This window comes from Centrocercus urophasianus, unplaced genomic scaffold, assembly GCF_019232065.1.
Source record: "Centrocercus urophasianus isolate 14NV4802_14NV808 unplaced genomic scaffold, USGS_Curo_1.0 seq_19, whole genome shotgun sequence".
Taxonomy (NCBI): domain Eukaryota; kingdom Metazoa; phylum Chordata; class Aves; order Galliformes; family Phasianidae; genus Centrocercus; species Centrocercus urophasianus.
The window spans coordinates 20,384,096-20,402,555 of record NW_024884744.1 but is presented as its reverse complement, the minus strand read 5'-3'; the positions used below and the strand labels follow the sequence as shown (position 1 = coordinate 20,402,555).

The window sequence follows — 18,460 nt, the reverse complement described above, 5'->3', positions numbered from 1 at the left end:
ATGCATATATGAACTTGAACTGTTACTGTGTGTAATGTCTATTTCTAGAATAACAATCTGTCATGTGGGTTTCTATCAAAATGAAACCTGTTATTTTGGAATGCTCTGTAAACCTAGGGCATCATTACTGAAGGCAGATCTAGGATCAGTTGATCTGAAGGGCAGTCACTTGGCAAGCATAAGAAAAAGAAATCAAAATAAGACTGGTCAAATGTGCTGAACGTTAAAGGAGAAAAAGCAATTAAGCAGAATAAAAGCAAAGATGACCTGTTCTAAAGAGAAGACACACTCCTTAAAATATGAGCTTGGAATCTGTGGAAGTGGCCAGCTACTAGTGTTTTGTGCTCACTGAGTCTAACAAGTCTTGTCTCCATCCTTTTTTGTGCTTTCAAGAGTCCATCCTGGGCTATGTGAAAATGTCACTGCTGTTTCATTTTATAAATCCTGTTTGAAGTACGGTCTTCTCACTATTTTATTACTGGGACTGACAGCTGTGCTTTCTGTCTTTCTGTATTAAGTTTTCACCATGATCAGGCAACTTTTGCTTGTTTTTTTTTCATCAACTGAAGTTTTTCAGACTGTTGTAAGGTGACTTTTCCAAGTTGTGCAACAGTTTGAACCATTCCTATTTTTTTGAAATAAAGAAATGGGAGCTGGGTGAGATTTTTCAGTTGCCTTTTCAGTGTAACTGATGTTTTTCAGGAATTCAAGCCATTTCATTCTCATATCCATAGTTTTTTAATATTTATGCAAGTAAAGGAGAGCAAGACAGGAAAAGACAGTATTCAAAAACGTTGTATATTTTCAGTACTTGGAGTAGAGGCTTACAATTTACCTCAAGTGATTTAGCTGATAGGATCAACCAATAGACACAGGAAGCCCTCAGGATGGGCTTTCAGTTCCTTTGACAATAGTTTGTGTAGGTCTGCCAAGATAACTGACTGGTAATTTTTCAATAAACTCTTTTGCGTTGGTACAGAAATCATCCCTTAGGCAGGCAGTGGTGTGAGCATCTTCCCCATTTTTTGACAGGGAGTGATGAGTGGGATGCACACTTGTGAGGTGCCAACACAAAGGGTCTGTAGCTTTTACAGACAGTACAGGTGACTTTTTCGAGACCATAGTTGCATGTTTTTTCCAAATTCTGGCATTCTGTTTCTCAGTAACTGCTGAATTAATTGTTTTTAAGTAGACAGTGCTAGCAAAGAAAGCAGCCATCACAGTAATTTTAAAATCTTAGTACAGCAGTATCACATAGAATAATTGATTTCCACATAGATGTCACTTGTTCTCATTAAAACGCCGCTGTCCCCACCTCCAAGGTCTGCTGCTCCCTCTTGAATCCAACTCTTCAGCTGGGTTTGACTCTTCTCAGTGCTTTTTGATATACAATCTCTGCTTCCTGTTGCTTTGGAGCACACATTGTATTCATCAAATCATCTGTTAAGTAAACAGAAGTGTTGTCAAATAAGGCTTTTGTTTTGAAGCCACGTATCCATTTCTGCTCTGTGTTACTCCTGACTTAAGGCTTCGCTGCTACTGGCTGTAATGAGATACAGTATGAATGCACAGAATTTTGCTAGTCTTTGCTGTTGTCTGCCTTCAGAATTCCATGTTTCTAGGACTCTTTGAGGAAGATAGAATGAACCTAAACCTAACTTCCAGCAGTCACAAACACTTTCTTCAGAGACAGGGATTTTTATCTTGCTTTTTTGTTTTATTGTCACACTGAGGAAGTTGCAACAAAAGCATAGAAACACACTGGCAAAATTTACATATGTAGAACTGTAGAGAATGAACTCAAAAGACTGTGTGAACAAATGAAATTCTTTATATGGGATGACAACGATGATAATTTTCCTTGCCTCAGTAAAGAGGTTATAAGAAAGTCATAGGCTAACTTGACTAGGCAACTGTGAAGGTTTGATGAACCAAAATTTAGTTTCAGATTTCAGGTTACCCAAGGAGTTTGTAGAATCTCCTTCCCTGGAAATATTCAGGAACCATCTGGACACTGTACTGGACAGCCAGCTGCCCTAGTTGGTAGATGAAGTAGAACCAGATGATATCCAGAGGTCTCTTCCAACCTAAACAATTCTCTGATCCAGCATAGAGAGCTGTGAATCATTAGTGTGCAGGTGATAACTGAAGTTATGTAATAGCAGTAAAACTTACAGTATATTTTTGTTTTAAGATTAGTTTAAAATCAATTCAACAGGATGATCTCTTCAGAACTTTTATTAAATTCACCTTTAAAAACTAGTGACATAGTGGCATGTGTTTCCAATTTTCTTGGGTACTTGGGAATCCTGAAAAAAGTAAGTACTGGATTTATGATACATCTGTTTTTTGTTGTTGTTTCCACGTTTGTGAGAAACCACGAATCAAACTTGTGTTTCTGAATGTCTGCTTCCCACATGCCAGGCCTTGCTTGTGGCTTTGGAAATAGTTCACCACGTGCAGTCTGCAATGGTAATTCAAGCAGGGAGATCAGAGGAGTTAAACTGTGAATTAGATGTTTTATCTGCTGTTTATCCACCTAAATTTCTTACTGATTATACAGGATTATTTCTGCTACCTTGTACATCAGTACAGTCCAATATTTCTTTTAAGTTAGCATTTATGTTTATACTTCATTTATTGTTTTTTTTACACAGGTCCGAATGCAAGCCTTGAAATGCTTCTCCGTTCTAGCCTTTGAAAACCCACAGGTATCAATGACTCTAGTAAATGGTAAGTATAATGCAACTGTTGCTTGTTTGACACGTGCTTTATTGACTGATTGAATTAATATTACTTTGAGTTCTCTTTCATTGCTTACAGTGTCGGTTGATGGAGAACTGTTACCACAAATCTTTGTGAAGATGTTACAAAGGGACAAACCTATTGAAATGCAGCTCACATCAGCCAAATGGTAATTTGCATCAGGAATTGGAATGCAGTAGTGTGCAGTTTAATATTTCTTAACTTTTGGGTTTATTTCCTCACTGCAAGTAAGGGAACTAAAACTTTAGGTAGGAATAATCCTAGATGTTATTTGCATTACATAGATACTTGAAATATTGTTATCACCTAATAATCTTTACAGTGCAGCTTTTGTTTTTATTGAGCCTAAACAGGAAAAAAAAAACCCCTCTGTTTTCTTCAGTTGAACTGCAGTTTTCACAAACAGCTTGAATTTGACAACAAGTTTTACGTTAGATACCTTATGGTCAATAACGTGTCCTTACAAAGCAGAACACTGAAATGGAATCGTGTACTGCAAGGTGATGTCCCTGTTACACCACTGTCCAGAGCGTTCTCTTTGGAGACTGTGGCTGTGGTATATTGAGAACAATGTGCCCTCCCCTAAAATAAGAAGAGAGCAAAGCTTGGCGCTCTCTCAAGTGATCTAATTAAATACAGATTAGTTTTTAAACTTCATATGTTCATGCAGCAGAATTAGTTATGAATTTATTTTATATTCATATCAACCTTTCCCTTTTGACATGGGCAGATTTCTGTATGTTTGTGTACGTAATGTCTTTGTACCTTGTGACAAAATGTGACCAAGTTCTGTAACATGAACACTAGGGTTTCTCACTCCGTAAGCTGGGAACTAACTCTGCTTAAGACCCTTTTCACTCCACTGTGTTGATGAGATGGAATAAATGACTTCAAGTGGTTAAAGAGATTTGTCACTATGAACTACTAAAATTAAACATGATTTGAGAGTTTGGTCATTGATGATTTGATTTGATTTAATTCCTTCCATTTACAGCTATTCTAAATTTTGGTGGCTTATCTTTGGCCTGTGGCAATGAGTTTTCTGATTCTATTGACCAAAATAATTTCACTGACACTTGTCAGTGCAAAGTCTTGAGTTTCTGGCGGAGGAAGAAGGAAGGGGAGTAGGTAGGATGGTCTCTTGTCATTTTGCCAGGTTGTGGCAACTTAACCCACTCATGAAAGCAGTTATAAATAAGTGTACGTTTGGGGAGGATTGTTTTGGGAAGGTAATCCCACTCTGTGTGGGAGGTTGGACTGGGGGTTTCCCATATTCCCTTGTAACAAATCTGGTTTTCTTCAAGCACTGAAGGGAGGGCAAGGTAAATTAGCTGCCTTGTAGAAGTCTGTTGTGATGATTTGTGTTTCTTTGGCAATTCAGAGAAAACAGAATTAGGGTTAAAAAATCAAGTACGAGAACTGAATTTTTTTAAACTGATCTCAAGATATGAGAGCATTGATTAGTTATGAAGGCACATTGCAGTTAAAAATCTATTCTGCCTTTGGACAGTCTCCTTGTTCTAGGATGAACACTCTTGGATGTGTTGGTTTTCTTTATAAATCTGCTTTGGTTTGGAAGGATTTGGCTGGAGAATCTCTCATTTTTGGCTCAAATGGACTTCTGAAAGCAAAGAAGAAAAAGTGCAATGAAAAGCAAAGAAGAGCTATAAGCAAGAGGGAAACAAACCAGTGTCTTGTGCTTCAAGAGTGGGCTTCTAATTAGTCTGTGGGCAGCCTTCTTTCCTAGGGCATTCCAAGCCTCAGTTTGATGACAGTGTAGAGGCTTAAAAAAATCTATTGGCTTTTCTTCTCTAAGTCCATTCCCTGTATCCCTTAAAGTAAGTTATATCTCCCTTCATTTTGTCTAGGGTGGAGTAGTAGGTGAAATTGTAACAGGTCCTCTGTTCTTCTGGTTCTAAATTAAGACTTCACTTTTGATATGCCAGCTTTTGTTAATTCATGTGGGATTCTTCTCTGGTTTATTGGTAGAGTCCTTAGAATGCAGAAGTAGAGCTATTCTTGTGAATTTCTGAAGCCTTTTGCTAAATTAGTTTTAACCTGTATTGGTGTACAGGGGTATCTTAGGCAGCTTCCTTTGCTTTTCAACTATTGAAGTAGACCTGGAGTAATTTGCACCTATAAGGAGAACAGAAATCTTTTCTACTGAAATTAGCGTAGCTGCTGCCATCTAAGCCAAGCTTATTTTATCTGAAGTACTTTAGCTTATGTTGTGTTGGAAGTTGAACCAGTTTGTCCTGCAAACAGTATGTTAACAGGAATTAATGGCAGCTGCAAGACTAGTGTTCTTCTCCTGATTGTTTGGACATGAATAGTAGCATTTCCAGCTGTAAGATACAAAGATTAAACAGAAAAGTTTATAAAACAATGTGTGCTGTCAAGTCATATATTTTTAACTTCTGAGACATGATAGCTCATCATCAGTGCATTTTTATTCATGGCTGTCATTGGTAGGCATTTGGAACAGGTTCAGTGATGTTATTAAAGATGTGGGAGCTCTGGGTACTTCTAAAAATCGTAGGAATGTAGTGAAACATGGTATTATTAAGGTTGGCATGTTATTACTAGGCCATTGTGATTGACCCTATACTCAGTTCCAGCCAGCCCAACAGAGAATTGAAATGTTGCTTTTAAATCACCTTCACCGAATTGCAGTTATTTTTTTTTTAACCTCCCAGTTGTGACATGCTAAAAGCCAGTTACAGTGGCTTAGTTTGAAAGCTAAAACAAGATGCTTGACTATTCCTGCACTGGGGAACTGAGTCTCCTAGAGCCTATTGCCAAGCTTGAATGTTTCTGCAGATGACACCAGGCTGGCAGGAAGTATCGATCTGCATGGGGGTAGGGAGGCCCTGCAGAGTGATCTGGACAGGCTGGATATCTGGGCTGAGGCCAATGGGATGAAGTTCTGCAGGACCAACTGCTGGGTCCTGCACTTCGGCCACAACAACCCCAGGCAGTGCTGTGGGCTTGGGGCTGGGTGGCTGGAGCACTGTGTAAAGGAAGAGGACCTGGGGGTGTTGGTTGATGTTTGGCTGAACACGAGCAGCAGTGTGTCCAGGTGGCCAAGAAGGCCAATGGCATCCTGCCTTGTATCAGAAACAGTGCAGCCAGCAGGAGCAGGGAGGTGATCATCCCCCTGTACTCTGCTCTGGTGAGGCTGCACTTGAGTGCTGTGTTCAGTTTTGGGCCCCTCTCTGCAGTAAGGCATTGAGGCCCTGGAGCGTGTTTACAGAAGGGCAGCACAATACTTCTGAGGAGCATCTGAGGGAATGGGGATGAGTTTGTCTGGAGGAGGCTTAGGGGTGACCTTATTGCTCTGCAGCTAGCATAAGGGATGTTGTGGTGAGGTGGGGGTGGCCTCTTCTCTTGTATGTCGTCTCACTAGTGACAGAACTAGAGAGAATGGCCTCAAGTTGCAAGGGGAGATTCAGGTTGGACATTAGGAAATACTGCTTCCCTGAGAGAGTGATTGGGTACCGGAATGGGCTGCCCAGGGAGGAGTCACTGAGCCTGGAGGCATTCAAGAAATGCTTGAATGTTGTACTGAGGGACGTGGTTTAGTGGGAAATATTGGTGATGGGTGGACAGTTGGACTGGGTGATCTTGGAGGTCTTTTCCAACCTTGGTGATTCTAGGATTTAAGCTGTCAGGCTGTCAGCCTTCTGTTGACCCTCTCCTTACTGTTTCAAGTCCTTGCCTGTGCTGTGGGCAGCGTAGGACAGATGGGTGCGTATCGCTGTTTTATCACAATGGAGGTCGTTAACTTTGTTTTGTTAATGTAAGAGATTTGTGCATCAGTCAAGCCTCTTGGTTAGTCCTTTTTTTGACCTGTGTGGTGTGTGTTGGTCAGCACGCCAGCAAGATGTTCTGCACTATAAATCTCCTTGTAAGTGTGCATATCGTAATGTGTTCATGTGCTCAACTCCATTAAGCTTAAATGTATGGAAATTGGCAGTACAGCATTCTGTAAGGGGAATGCATTTCATTTGTGCATCTGGTTATTCTGCAGCATTTTAAGTGCTAAAAACCAATGATAAGTGTATTTATGTTTGGTTATGTTGTTACAGCCTTACTTCCATGTGCAGAGCTGGAGCAATACGGACTGATGACTCCTGCATCGTTCTTAAGGTGAGCTAATTAGACAATTCTGTTTAAAACAGCATTTTTGTGAGGATCTATTCCTGTTTTTATTTGTCTAGTATAAAAAAGTAACACAAAATCTGTTAAATAGATGGTCTCAAAGCACCATGTTCTAATGATATTTATTAAAAAACAAACAACAAATTGTTCCCTAACTGCCTTTAAACAGTTATAGCCATATGGCTCTTCTAAGAATTTTTAAATAAAGAATCACACAAAATGTCCATATCCAGCAATAAATATTCCAAAGTTTGATACACAGCAGCTTGAGGTTTGTAATGATATAAGTAACATGGAAACAACATTTCTACCTTGATCTCTACTTGTGAACAAGGCACTGTTTTGTATTTCAGTAGCAAGTTTCAGAAGACTGTAGTCAAAATGCTTGCACAGTGTATAAAAGGAGCCCATCAAAATCAGGCCATTTCTCACATTTCTCAGTAGTTTTGTAAATTTGTCTGAAGATCAGTGCTTCATCATTGGTTTGAGTAGGGAGAGCTGTTGGCAGTGTGTCAGGAACTGGCCCTAAGTTCAGTGTTCTGGTAATTCTGGGGAACGGGCAGTTTCTTTATCCAGTGCTGCACTAAGAAAACATATTTCAGTGTTCATCACAGTAGAGTACACATTTACACTTTTTGTTAGTGGGAATTTCGTATCTACCATTCAAGGTAATTACAGATGAAAGTCCACATGTTGGCAGAGTCAAATTTCCATCACTCCCATCTTTTTAAGCAGATATACAAAATGGGATTCATTCCAGGATCACCAGTGTCAGTAGCAACATCTGATCTAAACATAAGACTCTTTTTCACTGCATGAGAACTTGGTTGAAAGTAGCCTAATGCATACTCAGTAATGCCTGAACAATTTCTCTGTAGTCTTTAAAATTGTTTTTGTCTGAAGGTACCTGTCTAAATAACATTACTGAGAATTGCTCTAGAATAGCTGTTTGAGTTTCTTTATGAATGTAGCTGTTCCAAACAGTGTGTTTTATTTTTATTCTTTTTAAACTCATCAGACTCTGCCATGTTTGGTTCGAATGTGTAGCAAGGAGAGACTGCTGGAGGAGCGAGTAGAAGGAGCAGAAACTCTGGCCTATTTGATTGAAACAGATGTGGAGCTCCAAAGAATTGCCAGCATTACTGACCACCTCATTGTCATGCTTGCTGATTACTTCAAGTATCCCAGCTCAGTGAGTGCAATCACTGATATCAAAAGGGTATGTTCCCCTTCTGAATATTTGAAGAACAGTAACAAATGGGCTCAAGATGTTTCTTTATTCTATTTAACTCAGCCTTATGTCTGAGTTTGTCAATGGAAAGGTTGCCAGAGCTCCGGCCATGACCCTAATGCATGTAGTCCTCAAGCCTTTGCTCATTAGCTGCTTTTTCTGGAGCCTGTAATATCCAAACAAAGAACTCTGTGTATATTTGGGCTCTGCATCTTGTAAGAAGGATGCTGCTGTTCTTTGTGGAAAACAGGAAGGTGGTTTCTAGATAGTTTAACACAGCTTCTTCGTAAGAGTTTAGTGACATTTTCCAAGTATAGCAATGAAGTACCAGACTGGGGCATCTGTCATGTTGCTCACGTGTTGAGTTTACAAGGCTTACCTTCAGGAACCACTGCATTTCATCTTCATAAGAGGTAATAGTGCATGTGATGTGGATGGTTTGAATTCATAGGTGAAGTTGTGGAAAACATCAGTTCAGAGATAGTTCTTTTCTGTTAAGCAGAAAAACCTGGATGTCACTTCACATTATCTCCAGGTGTTATCTGCATTTGCAAGAGGTTGGATAAACAGTGATCCAATATACCTTGGAGGCTTATTTTCATAGGCATTTTAGGAGTTGTTCTGTTCCCAGCTTTGTGTACACTTACCAAAGCACTGGTAGATCAGTCAATCTCAGAAGCAGAATTGTTCTTGATATTCCTTGTAGGGAAGTATCATTTGTCAACTCCCTTTTTCTCTCATTCAGTCTTTAGAAAGTACCCCAAAGAACTGGATTACAGAGCCTTTGTTTTTCTTTGAAACTGTCCCAAGAAGTAGACACACCTCTCAGGCTTTCAGCAGATTGAATTGGTTCTGAATATACAGCTGCTTTGAAGTAGATGTAAAAATGCAAATTAAGCATTTAAAAAACCTGTTGGTTGCACCTTGGATTTAAATAAGCAGAAGGAAGATTAGCATTTGACTGGGGAGCAATGAGCATTGGCAGTAGCATCAAAAACATGGCAAAGATTCTGAATGTGAGTGATTACAGATATTATGACAGTGCTTGAAGTGTTCAGAAAGTCTGTAAAAGTAGTCATCTGGAAGGGCAGGGTGCTTATTTGGAGGAGAAGGAAAAAATGCTTTGAATTACACCCCAAAAGGTAAAAACTAGATAAGTGTGGACTTTGCAGAACAGGTTACTTATCATTGTTAAAATATTTAAAATAGACATAATACATTGTGCTCTAATGATGTATTTGTACCAGGGGAAACTATTCATATGGCTTAATTTTTTACAGTTCTTTTATACCAGTAACTTGTTGCTTAATACTGACATTTTTCTGGCATTTTGAGTAGACTTAAAATTTTGCTTTGTTATGGGGAGCCCTTTGGTACAGAGTTTGGAAGGGTGTCAATCATGGAGCAACTCTGGTTGGAAAGGAGATGAAGGTTTGTCTAGTTGGCTGTTGAAAACTGCTAACAATGGTGATTAAACAACTTCTCAGTGCAATCAGTTCCAAAGTTCCCCAGGTGAATAGTTTTTTTTTTCACATCCAGTTAGAACCTCATCTGTTTCAGTCTGATTATTGTCTCTCCTCTTTCTGTGCACCTCTATAAAGTATCCAGCTTCATGTTCTTTGTATTCTTCTTGAGGTGAAGGCTGCTCTTATGTCTCTGCCCAGCCTTCTCTTCTCCTGGCTGAGAACCAGTGTTCTCCATCTGCCCATCCAGGTCTGCTCTCCCAAAGTCAAGACTTTGTATGTACTCTTCATCTTGCCTTGCTCACACATTGCAGGAGCTTGGATGCCACTATTACCCCTACAGCTAATGTTTTGCCACTTGATTATCATACCTCAGCACAGACACCATGTGTCCCATGGTGCATCATCCTGATTCACCTGTCTAGCACCTGTGTTGTTACCTTCCTGAAACATCTAGACAGCACTTTGATGTGTTGCCTTTACAACAGGAACTGGAAGTTAACGCTCTCCTGAAGCTGTAGGTCCTGTGGTTTAGGGGTAGACTTCAGTTCTGTCAATAAAACTTTTGATTCTGTCCCAGTTTTTTCCACTTCTCCTGGCTTGTTCCTATAAGTTTCTGTTGAGTAAATAAGACTTTTTGCCTTAGTATGGTCTGGACAGAGCAGTAACATCTGACAAGTGTTTTGACATCAAATTGTTGTAAGCAAATATTATTTCAGTTGACTTATCTGTAACTCAGCAGTGACATTAACCATACTCTTAAATTATTGTGTTCAGATGATGATGAGTGTGGACATCAGCTGATAATCAGCAGGTTGTTTGTATTTCTGGCTGCTCTGTGTATTGTAGACAAAACCCCAGGAAGCAACTATTAGTTTACAGCAAATAAGGAAATACCACCTGTAATTTTTAGTGTCTGTATTTGATATCTGTACTTTATTTAAATAGCTTGACCATGATTTGAAGCATGCCCATGAACTGCGCCAGGCTGCTTTCAAGCTGTACGCTTCCCTTGGAGCAAACGATGAAGATATTCGAAAAAAGGTGGGCAAAACTGTTAGCAATGAGGCAGAGCTGTAGCTGAAGGGCAGCCCAAGAGCTTGGATGTGTTTTGCTCCTTCCACCTCTTTGTTTTGGTATAAGTTGAGGTGTGAAGGCTTGCTTTCTGTTATGTTAACACAGCCTTCTACGGTGCACTTTCTTTGAGTGGAATTTAAAGAAAATGTGTCTTTCAGTAACAAAATAGAAGAGTAAAGTTAGTGTGAATTTTTCATGGTGACGAACTAGATTTTCAGAATAAAGTCTTTCAACATGCTGTGGTCCTTGCTACTCAGAATAGAATGGAATAGCTTAGTAGAAAGGGACCTATAAAGATTATCAATCCAACTGTTACCAATGCAGGGACACTGTTGTGACATGTGGGTCTTTAAACATTTCTGAAACCTGTGTTTTGAGGGACAAAATTTGCCTCTATTATAAAATAAATGTTAATCCAGAAACAAACTCTAGACAGTCAATCATATTGTGGAACCAAGTCACAATTGATTCCATGATTCTGAAGTGACCAAGGGGTTTGTGCTATTGGAGTGTTTGGTGTGAAGGAGAACAAGTTCTACTCAAACAACAAAGAAAACATTGGAATTCAGGAGTAGTCATGTAGTTAAAAGTTTGAAATTTAGTGTGGAGTTGCCATGTCAAACTGAAATATCAGGCACAAGAGGCAGGAGAGTTTTGAGTTTATTTACTTACTAAAGGGGATAAATGGAAGAAATGTATGGGCAGGTAGGAGGCGGGAAATCATTCAGTGCAAAGATAACAAGCAGGAGGACTTTTTCAGTGGGGAACCATTCAGAATCTCCAGATTTCACAGAGTCATAGAATCATTTGAGTTGGAAGGGACCCTTAAGGCCATCTAGCCCAACTCCCCTGCAACAGACAGGGGCACCTACAGTTCCATCAGGTGCTCAGAGCCCCATCCAGCCTGACCTTGAGTGTTTCCAAGGATTGTAAAAAGTTCTTCCTTGTATCCAATCTAAATCTCCCCTCTCTTAGTTTGAAACCATTTCCTACAACAACAAACCCTACTGGAGATTCAATTCAAACCCATACATTTCTCTTTTTTTTTTTGCAGGATTAATTTCTTTAGTTAATAGCATGGATCCCTTCTCTTACATTTCAAAGAATTGTCTTTTGTAAGTGATGGGAGTGAACAGGGAAAAGTTGCTTTATTATGTAAAGGCCATCTTCCACCATGGTACAAACTCCCTTTTATCCTAGTTTGAAATGCTCATGAGGGCCATGTCTGAATATGGAAGATGAGCAACTGTATCTTTTCCAGATGGCTTTACTACATGTCTCTGATCTATAGTTTGTATATATTTTGTGCACTCACACATGCTGTCTTTCATTTTAGTATAACATTGAGTAATACATTCTGTATATTATACATATATTTTCTTAATGATCATCAAGACATTTTGAAAGCAGCAGTGGAACAGAGGGTATAGATATCTTCCAAATCATGTGCAGATGCACACTTTATTCCACTTAATCTGAGACTCTAAAGGGGCTTGTTATTTTTAGCTGTAGCTTTTGTATGATATTTAAAATATTGCAGACAGAAAAGAAAAAAAAAAAACCAAAAAAAACTCCCCCGAAACAACCACCCCATAAATGTTCATATTATTTTATTCATATAATATTGATTACTTTTTGCTCTAGATCATTGAAACTGAAAATATGATGGACCGTATTGTTAATGGCTTATCTGAATCTAGTATCAAGGTGCGATTAGCTGCAGTCAGGTAGGATGCTTTTTTGTTTCATACAAACAATTTTTTTTTGGTCAAAGTCTGATGTTGCACTTGCTAGAACTTCAGTTTTTCAAGAGCTGAAGTTAATCTGAAATCTACTGTTGGAAAACTTGTTAAGGGGAGAAAATGATCCTGGACTAGCACGGTATTTTTTTTTGCTGTTTGCAAGCTATTGGTCATCACGTTCTAGGCTGCATTATTATGTGCAAAAGCAATGTGTGTGTATGTGTAGAAGCATAAGTGTACCTCTGTGTACTTTTTTTCACAATGGGTGTTTCTTTTCTGTTTTAGGTGTTTGCACAGCTTGTCCCGTTCTGTTCAGCAGCTCAGGACAAGTTTTCAGGATCATGCTGTATGGAAACCTTTAATGAAGGTACGTGAAGTCAAGTTGCAACCACACAAGTTTTCTGCTTGGTTATAATGACATGGAGGATATGGTGTATGTTTAATTTGCACGTGTTTCTGTAGAATCGTAGTGGATATGACTTAGAAATCAAGTCCGTGCAAAGAGTGCTGTGGTCCATGCTTTGCTCTTTTTTCATCTTTTTCTTTCCTGTGATCAATTAATAAAGCTACATTATCCCTAATATTTAGTTTTGTAGGACAGTAGGACTGTATATCCTTCAGTTCAGAGTAGAAGGAACAGTTCAGACTTGGTGTGTAAGTGCTACAAGAGAATTTAGGCCTGTTTTCTCCTGTAGTTCTCTAGTTCTCATTGCAAATACTAAAACTGAAGCTGAGGAATTCAGCAAGACTTTTTAAAATACTTTTTTTTTTTTTAAATAAAATGCAATTATCCACCACATTAAAATACATCAAAATGCACCTAGTGTTTCTTGCCCTGTAACTAAGATTGTCACTAAGTGCAGATGAATAGGCCAGTTTCTTAGCGTCAGTGTTTTTTAGCTCCTGAAAATGGGGAAAGAGGCAATGCTGCACGGAGCCTGAATGCTTAGGCAATGTAGGCGCCCATGAGAATGACAAAGAAAAATGCCTGAAATGAGCCTGGCTCTCTATTCAGAAGTACAGAGAAAGCCTCATCAGCAAAGCTGAACTGATGAATCTGATAGTGAGGCAGTCCCATGAGCTGACTGTCTTCAAGCTTCAGTCAAAGTACTGCAAGGAAGGAAAAGATCAGGAGATCTTTTGGCTCCTTCTGGTGGTTTGGGTGACTCTACAGAAGAAGGATGCCTGTTGGACACGCTGCTCAGGCCTGTATAAAGTCTCACTGACTTTCTCTGATCTGCTTATGTTCTAATTCGCAAAAATAATGGACTGTGCAAAATTGATTTGCTGCTCATCTTATTGGCCTTTTATGAGGCTTACAAGTTCTGCATAGTCACAATGCCATAATTCTCTGATGGTCAATATTTGTGATTGTCGTCTGAAAGGGCTTGGAAGGAATGGTTTGAATATCTAAAAGGTTGCAAAAATCCCAACTTGGGAACATCAGAACTTGTAGAAATGTAAAACTAAAATGACAAGCTTGCTCGAAGAAGCACAACCAGTCTAGAAAGGGAGCTTTGTGAAGAAACTTTGCAAATACTGCTGCTGGCTGTTGCTCATTGTAATTTTTATTAAATAATCTGGAGTCAGGAATTCTGTCTGCTCATTCCAAAATGGCAGGAATTATTCTTAAGTGAAAAATAAAATAAATTTTAAATAAAGATAAATTAATTTTCAATCCAGCTTGATAATAACTAGAGAAGTTTCTTCACTTTTCCCTAGCATATATAGCTGTATTGAAGAGGAAGGCTTACATCTACAGGGCACTTGTAAATGTACAGAACTCTGTAAATGGAGTAATTGTTAACGTTTGCTTGCTGCTCTGAAACAGATGTTGGTACAGACCACCCTCACTCGTTTCTCTTTCCTTGCTGCAAGAGCAGTTGCATCCTCCTTACCTTGCCAATCTCTCCCAGACCACACTGGGGGATGTTCTGTTTAAGGATGGCACGTGTGGGTCCCACCTGACATCCTGGTGTACCTAACAGAGTTTATCTTGTTTGAGGTTTCTCACTTTCCCAAAAAGACAAGGATGACAAAATTTACTGTACTGTATCGTGCTTTCCTTAAGGACCAGAAGTTTTGAGGAGACTCCTGGAGCTTCCATTTTTTTATTTTTATTTTTTGGTAAAACATGGTATAGAGGTGTTCTGCAGGTCACAGCCTGTTCTCTGTTGAAAGAATGGCCACTGAGCAGAATTAAGTCCATGCTTTGCAGAACAGGGCATTGTTCCCATTGATTTCTTTAAAAGCCACATGAAAGCTCTCAAATCTGACCTCTATGAAACAACTTTGCTTTGCTCCAGCTTGTCGTGCAGTGAGAAGTATCACACTGAATTAAATGAGCACTGTCTGAATCTGCACTACAAGCATCCAAGTGTCTCCAAATGTGTAGCATAACAAAGTGCAGCATAATTCCAGGTATTCCATTTCACAGTGATCCCTGCCTTACCCTACTAGTTGACAGAGATTCTCCATTCTCCCCTTCATGACAACAGGTTTTACAGAATGCTCCGAATGAAATTCTGATAGTAGCATCTTCTACGCTATGCAATCTCCTTCTAGAGTTCTCACCAAGCAAAGAGGTTAGTTTGTCTTTGCCTCTTATTGTTTCTGGATAAAAGCTACCCTGCTGAGTGGTTCAGAAAGTGTTCCTGATGGGTATCAATTATGTGTTAATTGTCACAGAGTTGTAATATTAGGCTGAAATATTAGACTGAAATCACAGATTTATTTCTAATAAAAAGTAAACCTGCTTACAGTGGTGTGACAGTTAAATATTGTTGAATAGTCAAATGTATTCTCTGAAGGGGAAAAGAAGTGTAAATGAATTTTTTGACTTGTAGAATAATGATTGTCTAAATAAGACTCGTGAGCACCAAGAAAACAAACTTTAACTGGGGATATGATTCTCTTACAGAATTACTGCTTTTTTACTTTTTTGTCCCAACTTGTTCATTTTAGCCTATTTTGGAATCAGGAGCCATAGAACTTCTATGTAGTTTAACACAAAGTGAAAATCTTGCCTTGCGAGTGAACGGCATTTGGGCTTTAATGGTGAGTAAAATACTGATGGAATGCTGCTTGCAATTGCACTTCTGAAGTAGTTTGTTAATGTGACTTAAGGAACTTGTGAGTTGTTACTAGAGTCAGTGTAAGTGAAATCTGTTTTTTCATTCTGTCCATTTAAAGAAGGGAAGCACTGTCAGCCTGGAACACTTCAACAGTTAGAAATGAATGAGAAGCCTTTCATTCAGACACACATTTGGTTGTCTGGATCATTCAGGCAAATATTTGAGCAGCGTCAGTAGCATGATGGGGGCAAACAAAAGTGGGTAATAACCAGGTCAGCAAAACAAGCCATAAAACTGTGTGGATATTGATCTATTGCATAGCCATAAACACGCTGTTATGGGGAATTTACAATTCTTTGTAAGTTATAACAATTTCGGGATTAATTTAGCAAGGACATACATATGCTTGCAGATAACTGTCTACTTAAAGTAAAAACTAAAGCTTAAGGTTTAAAAAACACTGTCTTTTTCAGAATATGGCATTTCAAGCTGAACAGAAGATCAAATCAGACATCTTACGAGGTCTGAGCACAGAGCAGTTATTCCAGTTACTCTCTGATTCCGACGTAAATGTTCTGATGAAAACTTTAGGGTTGCTCAGGAATCTTCTGTCTACTCGTCCAGTAAGTAGAGCTGCTAACAGACTTTCTTCTGATCAAACATACAGACAGGGCAAATTAATAGTTTTTTGTTTTTTTTTGACAAAACAAAGATTTTGGCTGAGAATACAAAATAGTTTTCTGTTTATTGCTGTTTGATGCATGGCTAAAATTGAGGGCTCTGCTTTGCATTTCTCCCAGTATCTGTAAAGAAAAGTTCAAACCAGCATCAGAAAAATTGGAAAGAATTCTGTACATCCACTGAAACTTGGTAACTGTTACAAATAGAGGACTGGACTGTTGTATTTCATCATCAATTCCATGACATTTAGCTTCCCACAATATTCTCCAAAAAATCTTTCTGTGAAACTTGTCTGGAATAGTGATGAGAGAGTTGCACTTGAGTCAGTATGTGGAGAGGTGCTTTGTGTGGAGGATACCTGACGTATTTCTGTTCTTACCCAACTGTGTAGTGAGTACAGACTTCTTGAATTTGACTGTGGGACTGTGCGCTTGGGAGAAAAATGCATACGCTCGTTTTACAACCTAAAATAAAATAGTTTGAAAATGTAAGCCCATGAATTGGTTTTGACAGGGAGAAAGAGGTATTGGTGGAGGAAAAGAAAGGGGTAATCCCCTGTGAAGAACAGAGGGAAAGCATGCAGCAAACATTTGGCAAGCCAGCATTTTTGTGGGAGAAAAATATCACGAAGCCTCTACTGTGCATTTAACACGTATTGTGTTTCTACTACAAAAAGGTCACTGCAAAATATCTTCTGATACGTGTACTTGTTGAATCTCAATAAGCTTCATAGAGAATTTACGCTGTCTTGATGTGAAGATTTTCATGTGAAAAGAGCAACCTGTCATTCATTAAATTCACCCTGAGCTCTGACAGCGAAGTCTCGTTATTTTGAGGTGTTATTTGTCTGACCTGTCCCAGCTTCACCTACTGTCTGTAACAATTCAAAGCCAGAAAAAAGCCAGTGCTAGCAATTGTAAGAAATCCTACAAGAATCTTTATCCATAAGGAGTTCCGGCTCAAAACATTGCAGTGTGTGCTGTGCACTGGTTATGTCTGGTGGTCACTCCTGAGTTTTGCTATCAGTTCCTCCAGTAGATCTGGTTTCACTTTTTTTTTTTTGCTGTTAGTCCTTGTGACCACTTTAATTCTTGTACAGGTGTTTGTAGTCCTCAATCATATGACATTTTTACCTGTAAGTCTCTGACCTTGAAACAGTTTTCCTCGACTATAAGTAATTCATGCATCTTGTCTTTCTGAATCCTTTAAGATTTTTTTTTATTCAAATGGGGATGTCAAACCTGGTTGCAGTGTTCCAGTAACTGTACCAAAAAGTTCCAGGAGAAAAAAAAAGCCACACTTCTTTAGCCCTCTTTGATGTCCTCCTGTTTTCAGAGGAGAGAAGGTGGTTCTTTCTAACTGCAGCATCATACTGAGAGCTTGCATTCAGCAGGATTTGGTCTTCAGACTATGGCCAAATAGGAACCCAGTGCTTTGTTTTCTACAGGTTTCAGTGAACCAAGAACCAAGGCCCATATCATGCTCTCTCAAACGTGACCATGGTTCAAATGAAGAGGAATATTACCAAGTGTTTCTGCTGCTTTGTGTTTTGGGAGACCTTGCTATGAGCTAGGAACTTTGTGCAATGTTGCTACTCTTTATTTAAAGTAATTCATGTAGGAATGCCACCTCTGTGTCCGGAAAATTACATCTAACTATATTTCATTGCTTTGACAGCACATAGACCATATAATGAGTACTCATGGGAAGCAAATCATGCAAGCAGTGACCCTCATTTTGGAAGGGGAGCACAATATAGAAGTCAAGGAACAGGTATCCTTTCTTTTGTTTCAAGTTCTCATGGCAGAATACAATTTGAGAAACATCTAGAAATGCTCACTGTTCTCATCATGTTAACTTTCTTGAGGATTATGATGTGCTGTGGCTATTTTACTGAGGTCTGTCCACTTAATAACTTCAGTACCTACAAGAAATTCCTCTTGAGTGCATTATTATAAACATGTTGGAATTGAATTAAAAGATGAAAGAATTAAATGTAAGGCAGTGGCATGGCAGAAAGGGGGCAACGGGGACACGGGAAAAGAACGAAGCCAGTACTTCATGCTGGGAAAACTTCATGGTTATTTGCTCCTGCAGCAGCTGTTGGAACAGTCAGTAGTGAAGAATAGTGCTACTGCCTGCTTTGCTGGCAGAACATGTTCTGGTGGGAGCTGTGGCATCTCAGCTGTTCTGGGGGCTGTGGGAGCCAGCAGTGGTCACAGCAGAGGAGACAGTAACAGGGAGAAGAGCATGCTGGTGTAGCCC

General features: G+C 39.2%; 1 protein-coding gene across 2 annotated transcripts in view; it reads left to right on the top strand.

The window, feature by feature from the left end:
• ARMC8 (armadillo repeat containing 8) overlaps positions 1 to 18,460 on the top strand; it is a 56,070-nt gene that overhangs the window by 32,521 nt on the left and 5,089 nt on the right. For both annotated transcript variants that reach the window (XM_042820524.1, XM_042820523.1), the window contains 11 exons: positions 2,658 to 2,733; positions 2,824 to 2,914; positions 6,855 to 6,915; positions 7,946 to 8,146; positions 10,570 to 10,665; positions 12,343 to 12,425; positions 12,726 to 12,807; positions 14,939 to 15,025; positions 15,405 to 15,497; positions 15,988 to 16,137; positions 17,873 to 17,968. In XM_042820524.1, coding sequence (XP_042676458.1) covers positions 2,658 to 2,733; positions 2,824 to 2,914; positions 6,855 to 6,915; positions 7,946 to 8,146; positions 10,570 to 10,665; positions 12,343 to 12,425; positions 12,726 to 12,807; positions 14,939 to 15,025; positions 15,405 to 15,497; positions 15,988 to 16,137; positions 17,873 to 17,968 — 1,116 coding nt within the window. The remainder of the gene's footprint in view (positions 1 to 2,657; positions 2,734 to 2,823; positions 2,915 to 6,854; positions 6,916 to 7,945; positions 8,147 to 10,569; positions 10,666 to 12,342; positions 12,426 to 12,725; positions 12,808 to 14,938; positions 15,026 to 15,404; positions 15,498 to 15,987; positions 16,138 to 17,872; positions 17,969 to 18,460) is intronic.